General features: G+C 36.2%; 1 protein-coding gene across 2 annotated transcripts in view; it reads left to right on the forward strand.

Moving 5' to 3' along the window:
- Positions 1-15,473, forward strand: part of PLCL1 (phospholipase C like 1 (inactive)) — a 382,309-nt gene extending 366,836 nt beyond the window's left edge. The window contains exon 6 of one of the 2 annotated variants that reach the window (XM_077154580.1): positions 12,902-15,473. In XM_077154580.1, the coding sequence (XP_077010695.1) occupies positions 12,902-13,093 (192 nt within the window). In that variant the 3' untranslated portion in view covers positions 13,094-15,473. The remainder of the gene's footprint in view (positions 1-12,901) is intronic. The other variant, XM_077154581.1, reaches the window with a different exon arrangement.
- Positions 15,474-16,202: the final 729 nt, after the last annotated feature.

The following is a 16,202-nucleotide window of genomic DNA, read 5'->3' on the forward strand; positions in this document are numbered from 1 at the left end:
TCTTCATATGTCTTTGATCTATTGTCTATTGTCTTTTCCTTTCAACCTACAGAATTCTCTTTAGCATCTCTTATAGGGCTGGTCTAGTGGTAATGAACGCTCTCAACTTTTGTTTACTTAGAAATGTCTTAATATCGCCCTTACTTTGAAAATAATTTTGCCAGATATAGAATTCTTGGCTCACAGATTTTTGCTTTCAGTTCTTTAAATATGTCATCCCATTGCCTTCTTGCCTCCCTGGTTTCTGTTGAGAAATTGGCACTTAATCTTATTAAGGCTGCCTTGTACCTGACATGTTGCTTCTCTCTTGTGGCTTTCAGAATTCTCTCCATCTTTGGCATTCAACAATTTGATTATAATGGGCTATGCATGGATTTATTTGGGTTTATCCTGTTTGGAGTTCATTGAGCATCTTAGATATGTATATTCATGTCTTTTATTAAGTTCGGGATATTTTCAGCCAAAATTTCTTTGAATATTTTTTCTGCCCCTTTATTTCTTTATCTTTCTTGGACTCCCACAATGTATATATTGGTTCACTAGATGGTATCCAACAAATTCTTCAGGTTCTGTTCACTTTTCTTCATTCTTTCCTCTTTCTTCTCCTCAGTCTGAATGGTTTCAATTGCCTTATCTTCAAATTTTCTTATTTTTTTCTTCTACAAATTCCAATCTGCTGTTCAAACCCTCTAGAGAAATTTTAATTTCTGTTACTGTGGTTTTCAGCTCTGTTTTTGTTCCTATTCATAATATCCATCTTCTTATTAATATTCTCTTTATTTTCATCTACCATTTTGTTGATTTCCTTTTATTTTCCTTTAGCTCTTTGAGCATATCTAGGACCATGTGTTTAATGTCTTTTTCCAGAATATTCCAGGTCTTGTCCTCCTCATTGATGTTTTCCTGTGTTTTAATCTTCTCCTTTGCCTGGGCCATCATGTCACAATTCTTTATGACCTTTTGTTGAAACCTGGACATTTTGATACATTAATGTACTATCAGTGGATTTTAGGCTCCAAGGCATCTTCATCTTTTTCTTATGCTTATATCCAGCTAGTATTAAAGCAGAGTTTTCCTCGATTGCCAGAAACTAACAAATGAAGGAGGAGGAGGAGGAGGAGGAGGAGGAGGAGAAGGAGGAGGAGGAGGAGGAGGAGGAGGAGGAGGAGAAGAAGGAAAAAAGAAGATACCTTTTACAGTCTTTGCAGATTGACCTGTGAAAGTGTTTTCCTTCAGGGGTTATACAACAAGTTTAGAAAATAGCTCCATGCCAATGCATAGGAGCCTCCCTGGTCCATTCTGCACCTGCCTCTTATCTTAGGCATGCACATTTGGCCCTAGGAATGTCCTTTCCTCCCCAGGAAATAGTTTCCTGAAGTCCCAAGTAGTGCAATATATATCCTACAGCCAGAAATCCCTCGCTGCAGTTAGCACAAATTGACTGCTCTTCCACAGCATTTTATAGAAGATCCATGAGCTGCCTTCTACATGCAGGGCAAATTCTGGGATGGTGAGTTCCTGAGGCCACCACCAGACAGATTGGGCCAGACATACATGCCCCTAGAATGTGCACGAGGTTTACCCTGCTTCTTCAGAAGCCAGGGCCAGGGATATGCCCTGGAAGCATGCCAACTCTGCACTGAGCCAGTGAGGGGTGGGCAAGGGGCCAATCGTGGTGCCAGGAGATCCTCTTGCTTTTAAGTATCTTTTTTCTTGATTTGGTACTTGTCTTCATATTGCAGTCCTTTAATTGTTTTCTGGAGCTTTGAGAGAGATGTTTCTGCCAGTTTTTACTGGTTGTTGAAAGCTTCTGTGGAGGAACAGTGCCCTGAAGCATCTTGCTTCACCTTCTTGAACAAGGTAGGGCTGGGAAAATGAGATATTGGAATTTTGAAAAAGTATTTGTTTATTGTGCTGTTGACTATTCATCACTAAAGTTTCACTTGAAATGCAATTAATTACCTTTGTCACCTTGCTAAAGGTTGATATTAGTCTTCTGTCCTTTCTTATTAGATCTGTTGACATAGAGTTAGATGTTCACAATAATGTGAAAGAAGGAGCAGAAAGCAGGGGAACCAACAAGCAGTGACTTTTATTGTTTTATTGAATCACTCCTTTGTCACAATGACTGCACATAATTTCTCAGGATACCAGTATCATGGCACAAACCTAGATTCATAAAGCTTTTTGCAGTGGAATCATATTTTTAAAATTTAGCTTGGATTTTTCTATTATTCAGCTCACTGGTGTTGAAGCAATTTGGTTGACATTTTCTATAAGTGGATTAGGCTTGCAGTCATTTGCCCAAAGCAGACAGATGGCTTCTTGAACAGAGCATCCACACAGGAATGTATCTTATGGTATCTTCAGAAATATAACAGGCCTGTCACAAAAGATAATGTTTGTCATTAATTTCTTTTTGTGACAGATGATTTCAGCTCATTTTTACTTTCTCATCTGGTTTAAATGAAACAGCTGTTTTAAATCTTTTATTCTAGTAGAGAGGAATGCTTTAGTGTTTTTCATTGAACAATATTGTATCCTCTAAATTATAAATAAGAAAATGAGTTTTATTGCGGGGGAAGGATGACATGTTCTGGCATTCTCCAAGGAAAGTTCCTACGTCAACGCAATTGTTACTCTTTTTATTTTAAACATTATGGGGCCTCTCGTGGGACTAATGGGTGATGTATTCCCGGTTTTTATTCTCAGTACATTTATTTCCCCTTACTTTACCAAATTCTTTTTTTTTTTTTTTTAAGTTTCTAGGTTTTTTTGTGTGTCCTTGCATTTTTTCAAGTAAGGTCAAGCACAGTACACTTACCTATAACATTGTCATTATTGATAGCAAAACACTGCATTTACTGATACGTTTAATGTACATTTATGGACTAAAGATAACAGTGGCTAACAGTTTTAGAATTTTCCATGTATGCAAGTCATTGTTCTAAATGATTTAAATGCGCCCTCTCTCTTAATGTAAAAAAAAACCTATGAAATGAGTATAATTATTGTAGCCATTTTATGAATGAAGAAATTGAGGCACCTGGTGACCTTGCTCAAGGTTACACAGTGGTGGAGCCAGGGTTTGAACCCAGGTTGTTTGATAGTGGACCCCACAGTTATAGGTGCACCTATAGAATAGCAGTGTGGTTACAATCCAAAGGTTCTAGGCCAGATGGTTATTACATGAGAGGAACAAGCAATCCTTGGTTTCAGATTCATTGCTTCATCATTCCTGGAGTTCTCCTTTTGCTTCTTGGCTTGTGTCTGCTGCTGTGTTGGGCAGCCAGCTTATGTGGAGGGTTTTTGGGGCTCAAAGGTACTGCAAGGAGAATCATTACCCCAGATCTGAGAATTAACTGATGACTTCTCTCCATATTAATGGCATCCTTTACAGTGTTCAGCTCATGCCTGTAATGAATTTGATTTTTTAATTATCTCCCTTTTTGTATCTGATCTATCAGGACATGTGATGATATCTTTAAAATGGAAATCCATCATTAATAGTCTACCATTATTTCAAATTTCAGATTTTTAAAAATTCTATTTAGATTAAAATTATTAAATTCTTCCAAACTCTGCACCCACATTGAAGACAAAGGTCAGAAATCAAAATCAGCACAAAAGTAGTATTTATGTCTGGGATATTCATGGGTTCTGTTATATGGACATTTAAGTTTTAAGCCAAAATACTTATAATCTATTTTATCTTCTCTATATTTCTAAGGGCTGTTAGATGAAATGTGCACCCAATCATGTGATATACCTAAATATAAGGTAAAAACAAAGATGAAGGAGTATCTATTGGCCTGGAAAACAGTTATTATTAGTTATTTCCTTCACAATTATTTTCTGTGGCAATATGCTTATTAACTTTTCTTGGGTCCATTTCTTCATTTATAAAGTTATGAAAACATTATAGTGTCCTTCAACTGTCTCAAAAATTTGAAATAATTGCTAAGAGCTCTTATTCAGAACTAAATGATACGGCGTCACTACTTACCAAGTAGTTTTTTTTTTTTTTTTCATTTTCCGTAGGTTTTCTCTCTTTTTTATTTTTTTTGGCATAAATTTCAAGGAAACAAGATGAATGCTAAGTAGATGAAATATAAGGGAAAATAGAATTTATTAGTCAATTTCAGTACTTTGTCATAGAGGCAATGTCATTCTAGACCTTCTCACATACCATCCACTTCTATATCTGTAAAACTTAGGAAGATTGAGAATTTAAGGCAAGTATCAAAAAGTCCTTATACTGCATTATACTGTTTGAAAGATGTCAAAGAAATGAAGATGTCACCTCATCTTTCAAATCACTGCTCAGTCGCCACTTTCTCAAGGAAGTCATGCCTGCTCGCCTAGTTTACATGCTCTCACAACATTGCATTTCTTTCCTTCAGGCACTCAGCACAACTTATGATTAGACATAATTTTATTTTTGTGGTTATTTGATTTATGGCTGTCTCCCTCAATACACGTAAGTCCTATGGAGGCAGCGGTGGCATCTGTGTTCACTTCTGTACTCCCAGAGTCTAGCGCTGTGGTTCTCCAGTGGCTCGGTAGTGCCTGCGATGGCATGTTTTGGAAAATTGAAGAAGGGATTAGGAGAATTCTCCTGGCATTAGTGGGAGGGTTCAGGAATGGAGGTGCACTGTGCACTGCAGTTGAAAGTAATGAACAACTGTTCAGACTTTCTTAAATCCTGCCTGACTAACCCTCTAAAATACAAGTCAGGGTACTTTATTTTTTGCAAGAAATTATGTAAAAGGTCCAGTACATTGGGAAAAGGTAGCTACCTGGAGGGAAGTCTAAATGAAATAAAGATACTGTTTCCAAATTATAAATGGTTAATTCACTTTGGGCATTCTGTCTCCCTGACTATATAATTGCTATACTATGATATTGGAACACACTGGAAAGTGAGAGATGCAAGTTTTAATTTGATGCTTTGCTTGTTATTACTGACAATCCATGGTGGGCTTCCCAGTGTCCCAGGACATAGGAGCTGAAATTATCTTTCACAAGAAAAGTGCCCTTTGATGTACTTTTGAATATCTGGCAACTATGGACATTTTTTACCTCCTTACTTGTGGGATTATTGTACTTTTTCTCCATTATGAGAGTCTGAAACTTGTCTTGGCATGTAATCCTTAACATAACTATAGTTAGGTCCTTCCTTTTATTATATGCAGATACTTCTGGTCTGTTGTTTATTATGTCAACATTATTCTTTATTCTAGTGTCTATCTGGTACTTTTGTACTTCATTTTCATCTATTTTTGTATGTGGAAGGGTATTTGATCTTATTTTTCTTTTAAACCTAAATGAATTCATTTTCAGAAAGTGCAAGCATCTGCCTACTTCATTCTGGTGTGCCTGAGCATTGCAATACATGTGATTTCATTTTAAATGACCATTCTTTTATTTCCCCCTTATATTATAGCTAGAGTACTACATTTACTTTTTTATTTTATACTTTATTTTTGGCATGGGCAGGCTCTTGGAATCGAACCCAGGTCTCTGGCATGGCAGGTGAGAATTCTGCTCCTGAGCCACTGTTGCACTGCCCTACTTTATTTTTAAATAATGCATATAAATAGGTTATATTGTTTATGAATTTCATTTTAGGATAATTAGTGGAGCCTGTTCAAATATTTTTTAGGGGGTCTTTACTTTTGATAGGGGTGAGAACTACAGGCCAAAACCAAAATCTGGTACATCATGTTTAATAAGTATTTGTTTGTTGTACAGATAATGAATAAAGCAGAAATGAAGGCCTGAGTGCTCATTGGAGGCAGAAGGAGACCACTTTTATTCCTAAAGCAAAAGGCTGGTGTGCATGTGTGTGTCTCAATTCACATAGATAAAGCTTAGAACAAAGTACAACAGCAAAATGCAAAGTGCTTTCCAAATGGGAAAGTGAGCCATTAAATGTCATACTTCTTTTTAAGCTCTTGTCAATAAGTGCACCTCAATGTGGAAGATTGTGTCATTCAATTCAGTTGCTTACCATTACCTTTGCTTGTTATTAGCCCTGTTGCTGCAAGCTCATTTATTACTTTTATTATTATATTATTATTAGTGAGTAATAATTAAATAATGTTAAATTACTTCATGTATTTGAAAGTATTCTGTATACACAAAGATGAAAAAGTGGCCTCCTATACAGTAAAAGCTATTTTAAAAAATCGTAGTACATCTTCAGCAGGTTTTGTGCTTAAGATGCAGTTAATCCCCATCTTGAAGGAACTAGGACTTTTGATTCCTTAAACATTGAAGTTAGTCAGGATTTCACAATGAGAAAGATATTTTAACAATGCAGGATGTCATTTGAGAAAATAAGGTAGAAAAAGAAGATCTTATTTGGCAGAACTTAAAACAAGGCTTTCAAATTTAACTTTCGAATTTAATTTTCATTATGTTAAATTTTTAACAGAGTGTGACTTCAGATTTCTTAGAGCCTTTTGTGTAGTTGTGTTAATTAAGCATATCATTCTGCTGCATTTTTTCACAGCTTGTAAATTACTTTTCCTTGGGAATTGGATTTTTAGGTATTAAAAAGGCTTATTTATGTTTTGTTTCTATAGTCGTCATAAGCATTTTAATTTTTTGAAGTTTATGTCTAATAATAAAAATTTATCAATCACAAAACTAATAGTGTTAACACTTTTAAAAAATTGAACTTTATGTACATTTATAAAATCTCATAGCTCAAGTGAGCATATCCAATGTGATTCCCTTTCTATTGCTATAAAAATTAAATAACTTAATTGCATTATGTAATGAATATTTGAATGGCAAGGTTACATTTGTTTTGAGTTCAGAGTGTCAGGACAGAATAACAGAAAAAGCTCCATCAAGCCAAGAGTATTAGACTAAAACTACTCTGCTACTTTTCATCCATGGTTCTTGAGTGTAGTGGAGTAAAAGTTCAACTTTTTAACTGGCAACTAGAATGCAGTTAAAGTATTTGATTTCCAAGTTGTTGAACAATATGAGTGCTGTTAACTAAATGCAATGGAAGCTTCTATTTTACTTAAAGTATTTTATGTATAATCTCCTGATATTTACATCTGTATGCCCTTTTGTAGCTCCAGTCATCTTGCATACATTCCCTATATATCCAGGTTTGCTCAGGGCAAGAATCCGGGGCCATCTTTGAATAGTTTTGCCCAATATTCCAAACACAGCCATGTCATAGAAATGTAATATCAAAAGAATTACATCTGTCCGAACATCAATACATTTTTGATCTGCTGTTTTAATTTCCCAAATGGAGGGCATTGTAATCATTGTTAAGAACAAAGCATTTACACTTCTTTAAATGATACAGAGATTCCCCCCAAAGCATGTAAAATTGGTTCTTGAACTAGAAAGATGACAGTAATCACGGTTTCCACAGAGTGCACAGCCCATCATTATAGTCTGGCTCACTGAATTGTAGATGGTACAAGTAAAGACTTGCTAATACCAACGCAGAGTCTGTGGCAGACTTTTACGGTAGTATTATCTGTGAGTGATTGGTAGCTGTCAGTGGACTCTATGTGGAAAGCATATCAGGGAAATCAGTTGGCTGCAGGGTGTGTGCTCAAAGATACCCACACAAGTCTGCCTGGAGACAGAGTTGTAGTTGTTTATGTGTATAATTGTGTAGACATGAGGGGCTCTCCGTTCCCAGAGTCCCAGTGAACTGCTTTAAATATTTGTGGCATGCTCTGAGACAGCCCTCTCATTTCCTTCACACGGGATGAAGATACTAGCTACTATGCTCTCCTGCTCTTCTATGCACTAATATCACAAGAGATAGTGCAGTTCCTGGGAAAAAGAGTATGAAGAAGGCATGGATATCTTTTGTGATTTACTCTGTCAGAATGTAACCAAAACTATTTTCAAATAGTAGGAAGAAACTGCATTTCTTAGTAAGAACAGAAATAGCAAAAATCATAAATGCCTTTTTATAGATTACAAAATATGTAACTAATATAACTTTCAAATATGTAGTTAGTAGACAGCTTACATTTAGAATTCCAGCCTCTTTTATGGTTATAAGGTAATGAGATAATGTATGCAAATTGATTTACACTCGGTATATTAAATGTTCAGTAAATGTTAGCTACAATTTAGTGTTGTGTTAGCATTTTTTTGGTTAGTTATACATTTATAAGGAGTCATCAAAATTATGGTGATATTGTACAGCAGCCCAACTTACAATCTAAATCGCATCAGGTATTTCTTGATTTCTAGAAAATGTACTTTAATTGCAATTCAAAGGCATTAGAAAGGTTTAGTAAAGAATGCTTAATGTCTGTTTCTTAAAAAAATTCATTAAGCATCACTAATAATTTAGATTCAAAATTTCCATAGTTATCTCTCATGTTTCCCATGATTCTAATTGTTACTGTTAAATTGCTACTCTTTGGGATGGCTATGTAATCTTACATTTAGAACCCAAATAACTGGAGGTTGAATTAATGGCCAATGCTTTTGGGACTTCTGATAATTCTGTTATCCCATCAGCTTCAGTCTCCCCAAGGTGCCCCCTCTTATCTATTTCCTTTGGATTAAAGCAGCCCTTCTCATTCCCCCCCCCCCCCCCCGAAGTATCCTTAGTAGCAAAGGAGAAAAACTACCAACTCCCACAGAATTGCTGCTATATTGAAGTACTGGCAGTAGCTTGATATTTCTTTGAATTTGCGTGTTCAATGTTCAAATTGTATGTTAGTTCTGCATTCCATGCCATAAAAATTCTGAGTTTTTTTGAGTATCCAAGAGGTGTTTAATTTTATATGCCACAAATAAAACGAATTCTCCTGGGCTTCTCTCTTTCCTTCTCTTCCCCCAAGAGTTTGGATTTAGGAGAATAGGATTAAAGCATACCTTTAGTTACCCCTTGACACAATTCTCCCTAAGTACATACTATACAGTAATCCCTCAAAACGGTTTAGCTGATCTGAATACCTCCCACATCTTGGAGGAAAGGACGCTCTGGAAGAGGATCTGGAGTAAACTGACTAGTGAGGAGGGATTTGGAGTGTGGCAGAGCTGAGAGAGAGGAATGCCAGGATGGGGTTGTTAACAATAAACTCTAGTTCTGGTACCTTAATCCGGAGGACCCAAGAAGGAGGGATAATGTGTGATCCCTTGAACCACTGAATAGAAAGACAATCTCTATTCCTCTTTCTTAAGAAAATAGAAAATGAAGTTTTATGTAAATGTTTCAATGCAAACATTCTTCATAATGTAGCCCTTGATTTTTACATTCTCTTATTGGTTAATAGTTTAACTTCTGCTCTCCCTATTTCTTTCTGCCTGAGTTGTGCCGCCAGGACGCGTTGTCTCCTGGGTTGTCAGGAGATGATGTAGTTGTGTTCTTGTGCACTGGTACAAACTGTTTCTCCAATTGGCCATTGTTTGCTAGATAGATTGACATCTATTTACCAGAACTGGCACAGTCTGGTGTTTAGGCTTGGATGCCACCTCTCAGCAACCGAGTAGATGACATTCTGACTGATTAATTAGATATGTTTCATAACCTGCTGTAGGCAAAGGGGGTGTGAGAGCATTTTGCATTAGTAGGATCAAACTTGATATTTTTGTTTTTCACTGTTCTCTTGCAAGTAGGGAGGATGCCAATTTTGCTTTTGTTATGCTGTTATGATGCTTGATGAAATTTCCAAAACTAAAAGAAAAGGGAATACTTATAAGTAATACTAAGTAATACTCTGAAAACGAGTATGAGTATAATCTTATTGTTAACACGGCTTGGTTTTAAAGGAATCTTTCCATTTGGAAAAACAGTAGCAAAATACATGTTTTTTAAAAGCAGACTCTGGTAAATAGATTTTTTAAAAGCTAGTCATATTTATATTATAATAGGCACAGTACCAATAAATTTATTATAATAGTAGACAATGTTAACGGCTTTCCATATCACCTTTGTACCATAGTTTACTTTTGATTATTAAAAAATCACAAACAGCTTTTCAACATACCGCCTGTAATCCTTAGAACTGTTAGAAAGACAGAAGGGTATTTTTATCATGTTAAAGAAGAAACAATGGCCTGGGGAGGAAGTGGTAGAGCAAAAGCAGAACTAAGATACTCTGACTTTTGTCCCTGCCAGCTTGTTCTCACTGCATCTTATCTTCCTGTAGACCCCATCTCCAAATTCCTTCAGGCTCTGTCTCATGGGTTATGAGCTTGTTTTTGTCTGTGTTGTTTTCATGGGTAACAATGAATAGGACACCTTACTGTGCTTCATAGAGATAGCACAACTTGCCTTTTTTTTTCATTCTCTTTTTAAATTATTTTTTCCATTGTAGATTGCATTTATTTATTTACTTAAAAATTTTTTTTAATAAAATCTCCCTTTTCCTCCTTGTACCTTCCCCCATCCCCTGCAACCTTTAATCTACTTTCTATCTTTGTGGATTTACTATTTCTAATCATCTCTTATTAGTAATAGCATACAATTTTTGTCCTTATGTGTCTTCCTGTTTTACTTAGTATGTTTTCAAGGTTCTTCCATGTTGCAGCATGTCTCATAAATACATTTTTTTCTTATAGCCAAATAGCATTCCAGTGTATGTTTGTACCACACTTTGTTTATCCATTCATTTGTTGATGGACATTTGGGTTGTTTCTAACTTTTGGAAATTGTGAATAATACTGCTATAAACACTGGTGTACAATTATTTGTTTGTGACCTTGTTTTCACTCTCTTTGGATATGTACTTAGAACTGGGACTACCTGGTCAAAAGGTGATTCTTTATTTAACTTTTTGAGGAATGCCATATTGCTTTCCAAAGTGGCTGTACCATTTGACATGCCCACCAACAATGCACTAGAGTTCCAATTTCTCCACATCCTCTCCAACACTTATTTTCTGTTTGTGAAATAATAGCCATCCTTGTGAGTGTGAGATGGTATCTCATTATGGCTTTAATTTGCATTCTCCCATTGGCTAATGATGTTGAGCATGCAACTTGCCTTTAAGAAGTGTAATATCACATGACACTGGTTAAGACCAGTATCTTGAGCCACTTGCTTGACTTTAAACCCCAGCTCTACCACTTACCAGTTGTATGACATGGGAAAGGTAACCTCTCTGGGCCTTAGTTTTCTCATTGGTAAATTGAGAATAATAAAATTATCCATCTAATGGGATGTTATGACAATTAAGTGAGTGAATATATTTAAAGCACAAAGAAGAGTGCCTACATAGAGTAAGCACTTTATTATTCAAGAATTGCATTTTCCAACATGGATGTGACTTGATTTTTCAATGTCCAGAGGGGATTCATTATTTCTATACTGTTAACAATGACGGCCTCCTCACCTTCTGCTTACGTAGTAGACAATCTTCCCCTAGAAACTGATCTCTCACAGCCAATCTTCAGTCTTTAGCTTTTAGTCTTAGACTAGATTATAGACTTGGTGTTTGGAATAGGACAGTGAACCAGGAGGCAGAAGACTTGGGCTTTAGTCTCAGCTCAGTCATTAACCCACTGTGAACTTGGGCCAGCTATAGTTAGTTAACCGCAGCAGACCCAGCTTTTCTCCATATGAGAAGGCTGGATTATATACAACTTCCACGTCTGCTCTCAAAACTTCCATTCCATGATTGAGGTATTTGAGGGTAAGTTCACTCTCACAAAAATATTTAGAAAAGCTCAACTTATTCATTCCATATAGTTAAAGTTTTTACTAGAAGGGAACAGCTATAATTACATAGGAGAGAAATGGGAAGGCCTTCATAGATTTTGAGGAATGAAATATTCTTGAAGTGATTTAAAATACAAGACTCCCTGTATACTTAAGGAAAAAGCAATCGTCAAATCAAAGCAGTAAAACAGTGTAACCTAGGAGTACCTTGTATAAAACAGTTGTGTTACCCTTTCTCAGGGCCTCTGCTTTGTGGGGAGCTCTCCAGCAGTAAGCAAGACTTCCGTCTCCTCCCCCTGCTCTTCACAGTTTCAGGGTCACACTCTCCGACATTGCCAAGAAAACGGAGAGTAGAGTGAGAGGAGTAGCTACTTCCTTTTTTGTCTCTACCCTGTGGTAACATGCTCTATCTTTCCCCACATTTAGTCCTTCAGGCCCCTGGGCCAGAATCAGGGTATACACTTAATCATAATAATGACTTATTCAAACAGTAAATAAAAATAGCCGGAAAAGATCTTTCTTGGGCAATGATATAACTGATAGCTAAGGTGCACCTGAAATCCTTACTCACTTTCTGTTTTGATTGACATCTTGAGTGTCTGGAGATCTCTTTCACCACCCACCAGGTGGGTACATTGTCCTCAGGATGATGAAAAAGGCAGAAGGATTGTGGGCAACTAATAATTTACCAAAAAGCAAATTGCAAGGGTAACCCAATATGCCAAAACATACTCACCAAGCATTAGGGGATGTAATTTAGCTTACAGAAGATGCTTGGCTTTGTAAGCTCTTGTGCACTGAGTGGCTGACTTAACTCTCACTTCATTGAGAAAAAGCTTCTTTCCTTGATTTACCTCAAGCCTTGGGTCTAGGTGGGGTTGCAGTTTTAGCAGTGCGTTAAGTCTTTGCAGAACCTGGTGATGGAGGGTTGACTGTCCTCAGTATATTCAGATAACCTCCTCTCTAAGGTTGTTCTCTGCTAGTCAGAATCTCAACGGGTTGCTGCAATCGCAGAGCCAATAGCTAAGACTCAGGTTGAGGCCCTTATTTTAAAGAGCAGACTCCATTAATAATGTTGGCAAGAAACCATGGATTAAACCCTGTAAAAGCGAGCTTGTGATTTTGAGTCTGTATCCTCATTCAGCAACGGTGTGAAGGATGCAGGGAGATGTCATTCAGGACATGCCTGGCCCATAACTTTCTTCTCTGGTGTATATTTCCACTTATTTGTAGGGCCAAGGAGATCTGTTGAAGAATGCCAAGAATGAAGCTCTAGAAAACATGAAGCAGATCCAGCTTGCATGCTTGTCCTGTGGACTGAGTAAAGGCCCCAGCGGCAGTGCAGATGCCAAGAACAAGCGCAGCCTGGAAGCCATAGAAGAAAAGGAAAATAGTGAGGAGAACGGGAAGAACGCGAAGCTGTGAGCCCAAGCAGCGCCAACACGTCCATCCACCCTTCCTGTCAAGGACTCTGCCTTTTCTTTTCTTATTTTCTTTCTTTCAGCTTCTAGAAACTCACTAAAGTATGCCCTCTATAGGGTGTTTGTCATAAGCAGATATTTTCACAATATCAGTATTTCAATGCAGTTAATTTATCTAAGTTAAGACCTTTAGTAGCAGTGTTTTAAAATCTGAGATGTGTGTACACGCGTGTGGTGAGTGTATGTGCATGTGTGTGTGTATGTGAGAGAGAGAGACTGAGAGAGAGAGAAAAATCCTATAAAATCTGTTCTGTGTTGCATTATTCATTTAGTAAGTTATTCCTTTATCGTTTTGGGACAAATTTGTTCATTTGAAATTCTAAAGAGCACTTACTATAACCTGTTATCATGTTTAATTGTAGTTCTCTCCCTTTGTCAGTTAATTTCAAGATCTTAACATAGGTTACTATTGAAAGAACCTAAATGTACCAATGCATAGATGTTCAGATAGGTTCAATTTAGATTAGAAAAATTCCTAAAAATTACAGTAGACATAAAAGTGAGTGAAAGATGAACAGATGATCAGAATTCTGGAAAGATCAGCAAAATCATTCCTTCAGTTAGTGAACTCTTAAAATATTTATTAAATAAAATCAATTTTCAGAAAGTTTTTTGTAGTAGTTTACTAAACAGATCTGATTTCAGTAGAAAGGTTGATCATAAGTTAATGTAATGGATTTAATTTAGAGTACTAAATTTAAATGTAAAGATATTGTTCAAACAGTACATATCATCATGTTGAGCAAATATAAATTCTGTGGATCAGACGATGTCTTCATGATGATTTAAGAACTAACTGATTATAAAGCATCTATAATATAATTTTAACATATGCGAAAATACCACACACATAAATAGAAGGAAATGCTAATTAGGGTACATTTATAGTTGCATTTAGATCATTTTCATCCCACTGTTTTCATAAAGTACTTGAGTATGATGTGTTTGTTACCTCCAACAGAACTAAACGTTCTATGGTTATGAAAGAATATATTTATTTAAGGCATTGCTTTTATTTTGAAAAGCTTCTTAATTAATTTGATTAACAAATATGCTAATTTGGGGAAACTTAGGGAAGATAATTGTTGAAATTTTGCAAATTTAAAAATCTTGTATAGCTACTATGTTAAGTTATTCCTTACTTCTTAACACTATTATGTTCACATTGCACATTACTGAAAGAGTAAAGATATGTAACAGCACTTTTATTGTTCTCTTTATTGTGATTTAATTGAAAAAGGAAATAGAATCTAAATGGGTTGTTATATCAAAAATATCTTAAAAGGTATTTTATTCCCATGGACCAAATATGACGAAATTATTCCCCGATTATACACTGGGTGCTGGGGAAGTACATGAGCTCCTTTTGAGACAGGTTCCAATAGGACTACAATGGCCTGACAAATTTTATTACCTCTCAGAAATGCCTAACCTGCTGTAGAAGGAATAGCTGAATGCAGACATCTAAGCTCCTGGATGAAAAAGAGGTGATACAGACAGAAAGAAAATCCACCTTACAGAGGCCAATTGGTCCGTCTCACCTGTGGACCTCTTCACTTCTTTCAATTCCACCTGGAAAATGCGATGACTCTTTTTTGGTGAGAACACGGTAGAGAAAGGAGATGGAGGGGTAAGAAGAAAGGAAGAAGGGTGGCAAACTTCAAAGAACATTTGAGAGTAGTATTAATTTCTTTACTTGAAGGGTGGATTAAATCCTTGGGAATAGCCCCCCTAGTTTATTACATTTGTGCTCGAGTTCCAGTCCCTGGCATGGAAATGACCCATATATTCTTGAAAACATGATATGGATCCCATCTCATCTAACCCTATATCTGGCAATGGGTTGTCAGTCATTCTCAGCTCCATTCTATTAGGTAGATATGGAGTGGGGTGGGGGACAGGGCGGAGCTTTAGATTCTGACGATGAAGGAGTTGAAAGGGACAAAGTCCCCTTGATGGTCATGCCTCTGGATGGAATAACTAAAACAAACACACACAAAGTATTTTATTCATTATGGCTCCACTACACTTCCAAACTTGAGCATCCACTCCTTTCCAGACTTGAGCTGCAGTAGAAAAACCCTTCTATCCACTTAGCTTTGGGAGATGCTACAAGAGCTGCATGCTGGATATTCATTCTATTTTTGTTTATTTTCATCTCACCGGGGGAACTGAAGCAGGGTTGGTAGGTGTTATTTCCATTATTTCACAGGTAAGAAGGCTCAAGGCCACTGACACCGTGTATGGAGGAATTGAGGTTAAATTAAGGTCTGTTTGATTTTATGTTTAAGAATATATATTCTGTGATTTTGATTTTAAATGTAATTCTCAATATTTTAAACCAGACTATTAATTCTTTCTTATTAACTCTTTCTTATAAGCACAAAAGAAGAGCTTATCATTTTTTCTGATAAGAAAATATTAATGATTAATATAAAGTTCAAAAATGATGAAATGTATAAAAAAGAATATTAAAATCACTCATTAACATTTTATACCCCTTTAGACACTATTTTAGAGTTTATACATATATACTTACTTTCATTCTTAACAAAAATGAGACCCTATTATATAAATGGTTTCATAAGAGGCTTTAAAAACTTTTAACAGCATCATGGATAATTTTCTATGCCAATAAATATTTATGTACATTGGAGGTCCCAGCCTTAGGTCTAGATCCAGTCCACAGGTGTCATGTTTTATTTGACCACTGGATCTTCTTAACCAATAGCTAACTTTTGAAAATTAGATTTCACATGAAAGTTCAATGTCCTGCTTCTTTTTTAAAATAGGATATTTTGACCACACTAGACTCCCTACTTCTTGCTTGTCATCAGTTGGTTGGAACTATGTAATTGGCTGCCTTTCCGAATGGGATGTGCGTTGTCCAGTCAGCCAAAAAGCCTCTTCACTCATTTATGTTTATCCTGTCCCTGTTGATGTCTGAGGATGGATTCTTGATCCTACTCATCATTTACAATCATTATATAGTGTTTTACTATGTGACTTTTAATATATACATATGTTATATATTGCATTATATATTGCTAGAC

This window comes from Tamandua tetradactyla, chromosome 3 (genome assembly GCF_023851605.1).
Source record: "Tamandua tetradactyla isolate mTamTet1 chromosome 3, mTamTet1.pri, whole genome shotgun sequence".
In the NCBI taxonomy this organism is placed as follows: Eukaryota; Metazoa; Chordata; class Mammalia; order Pilosa; family Myrmecophagidae; genus Tamandua; species Tamandua tetradactyla.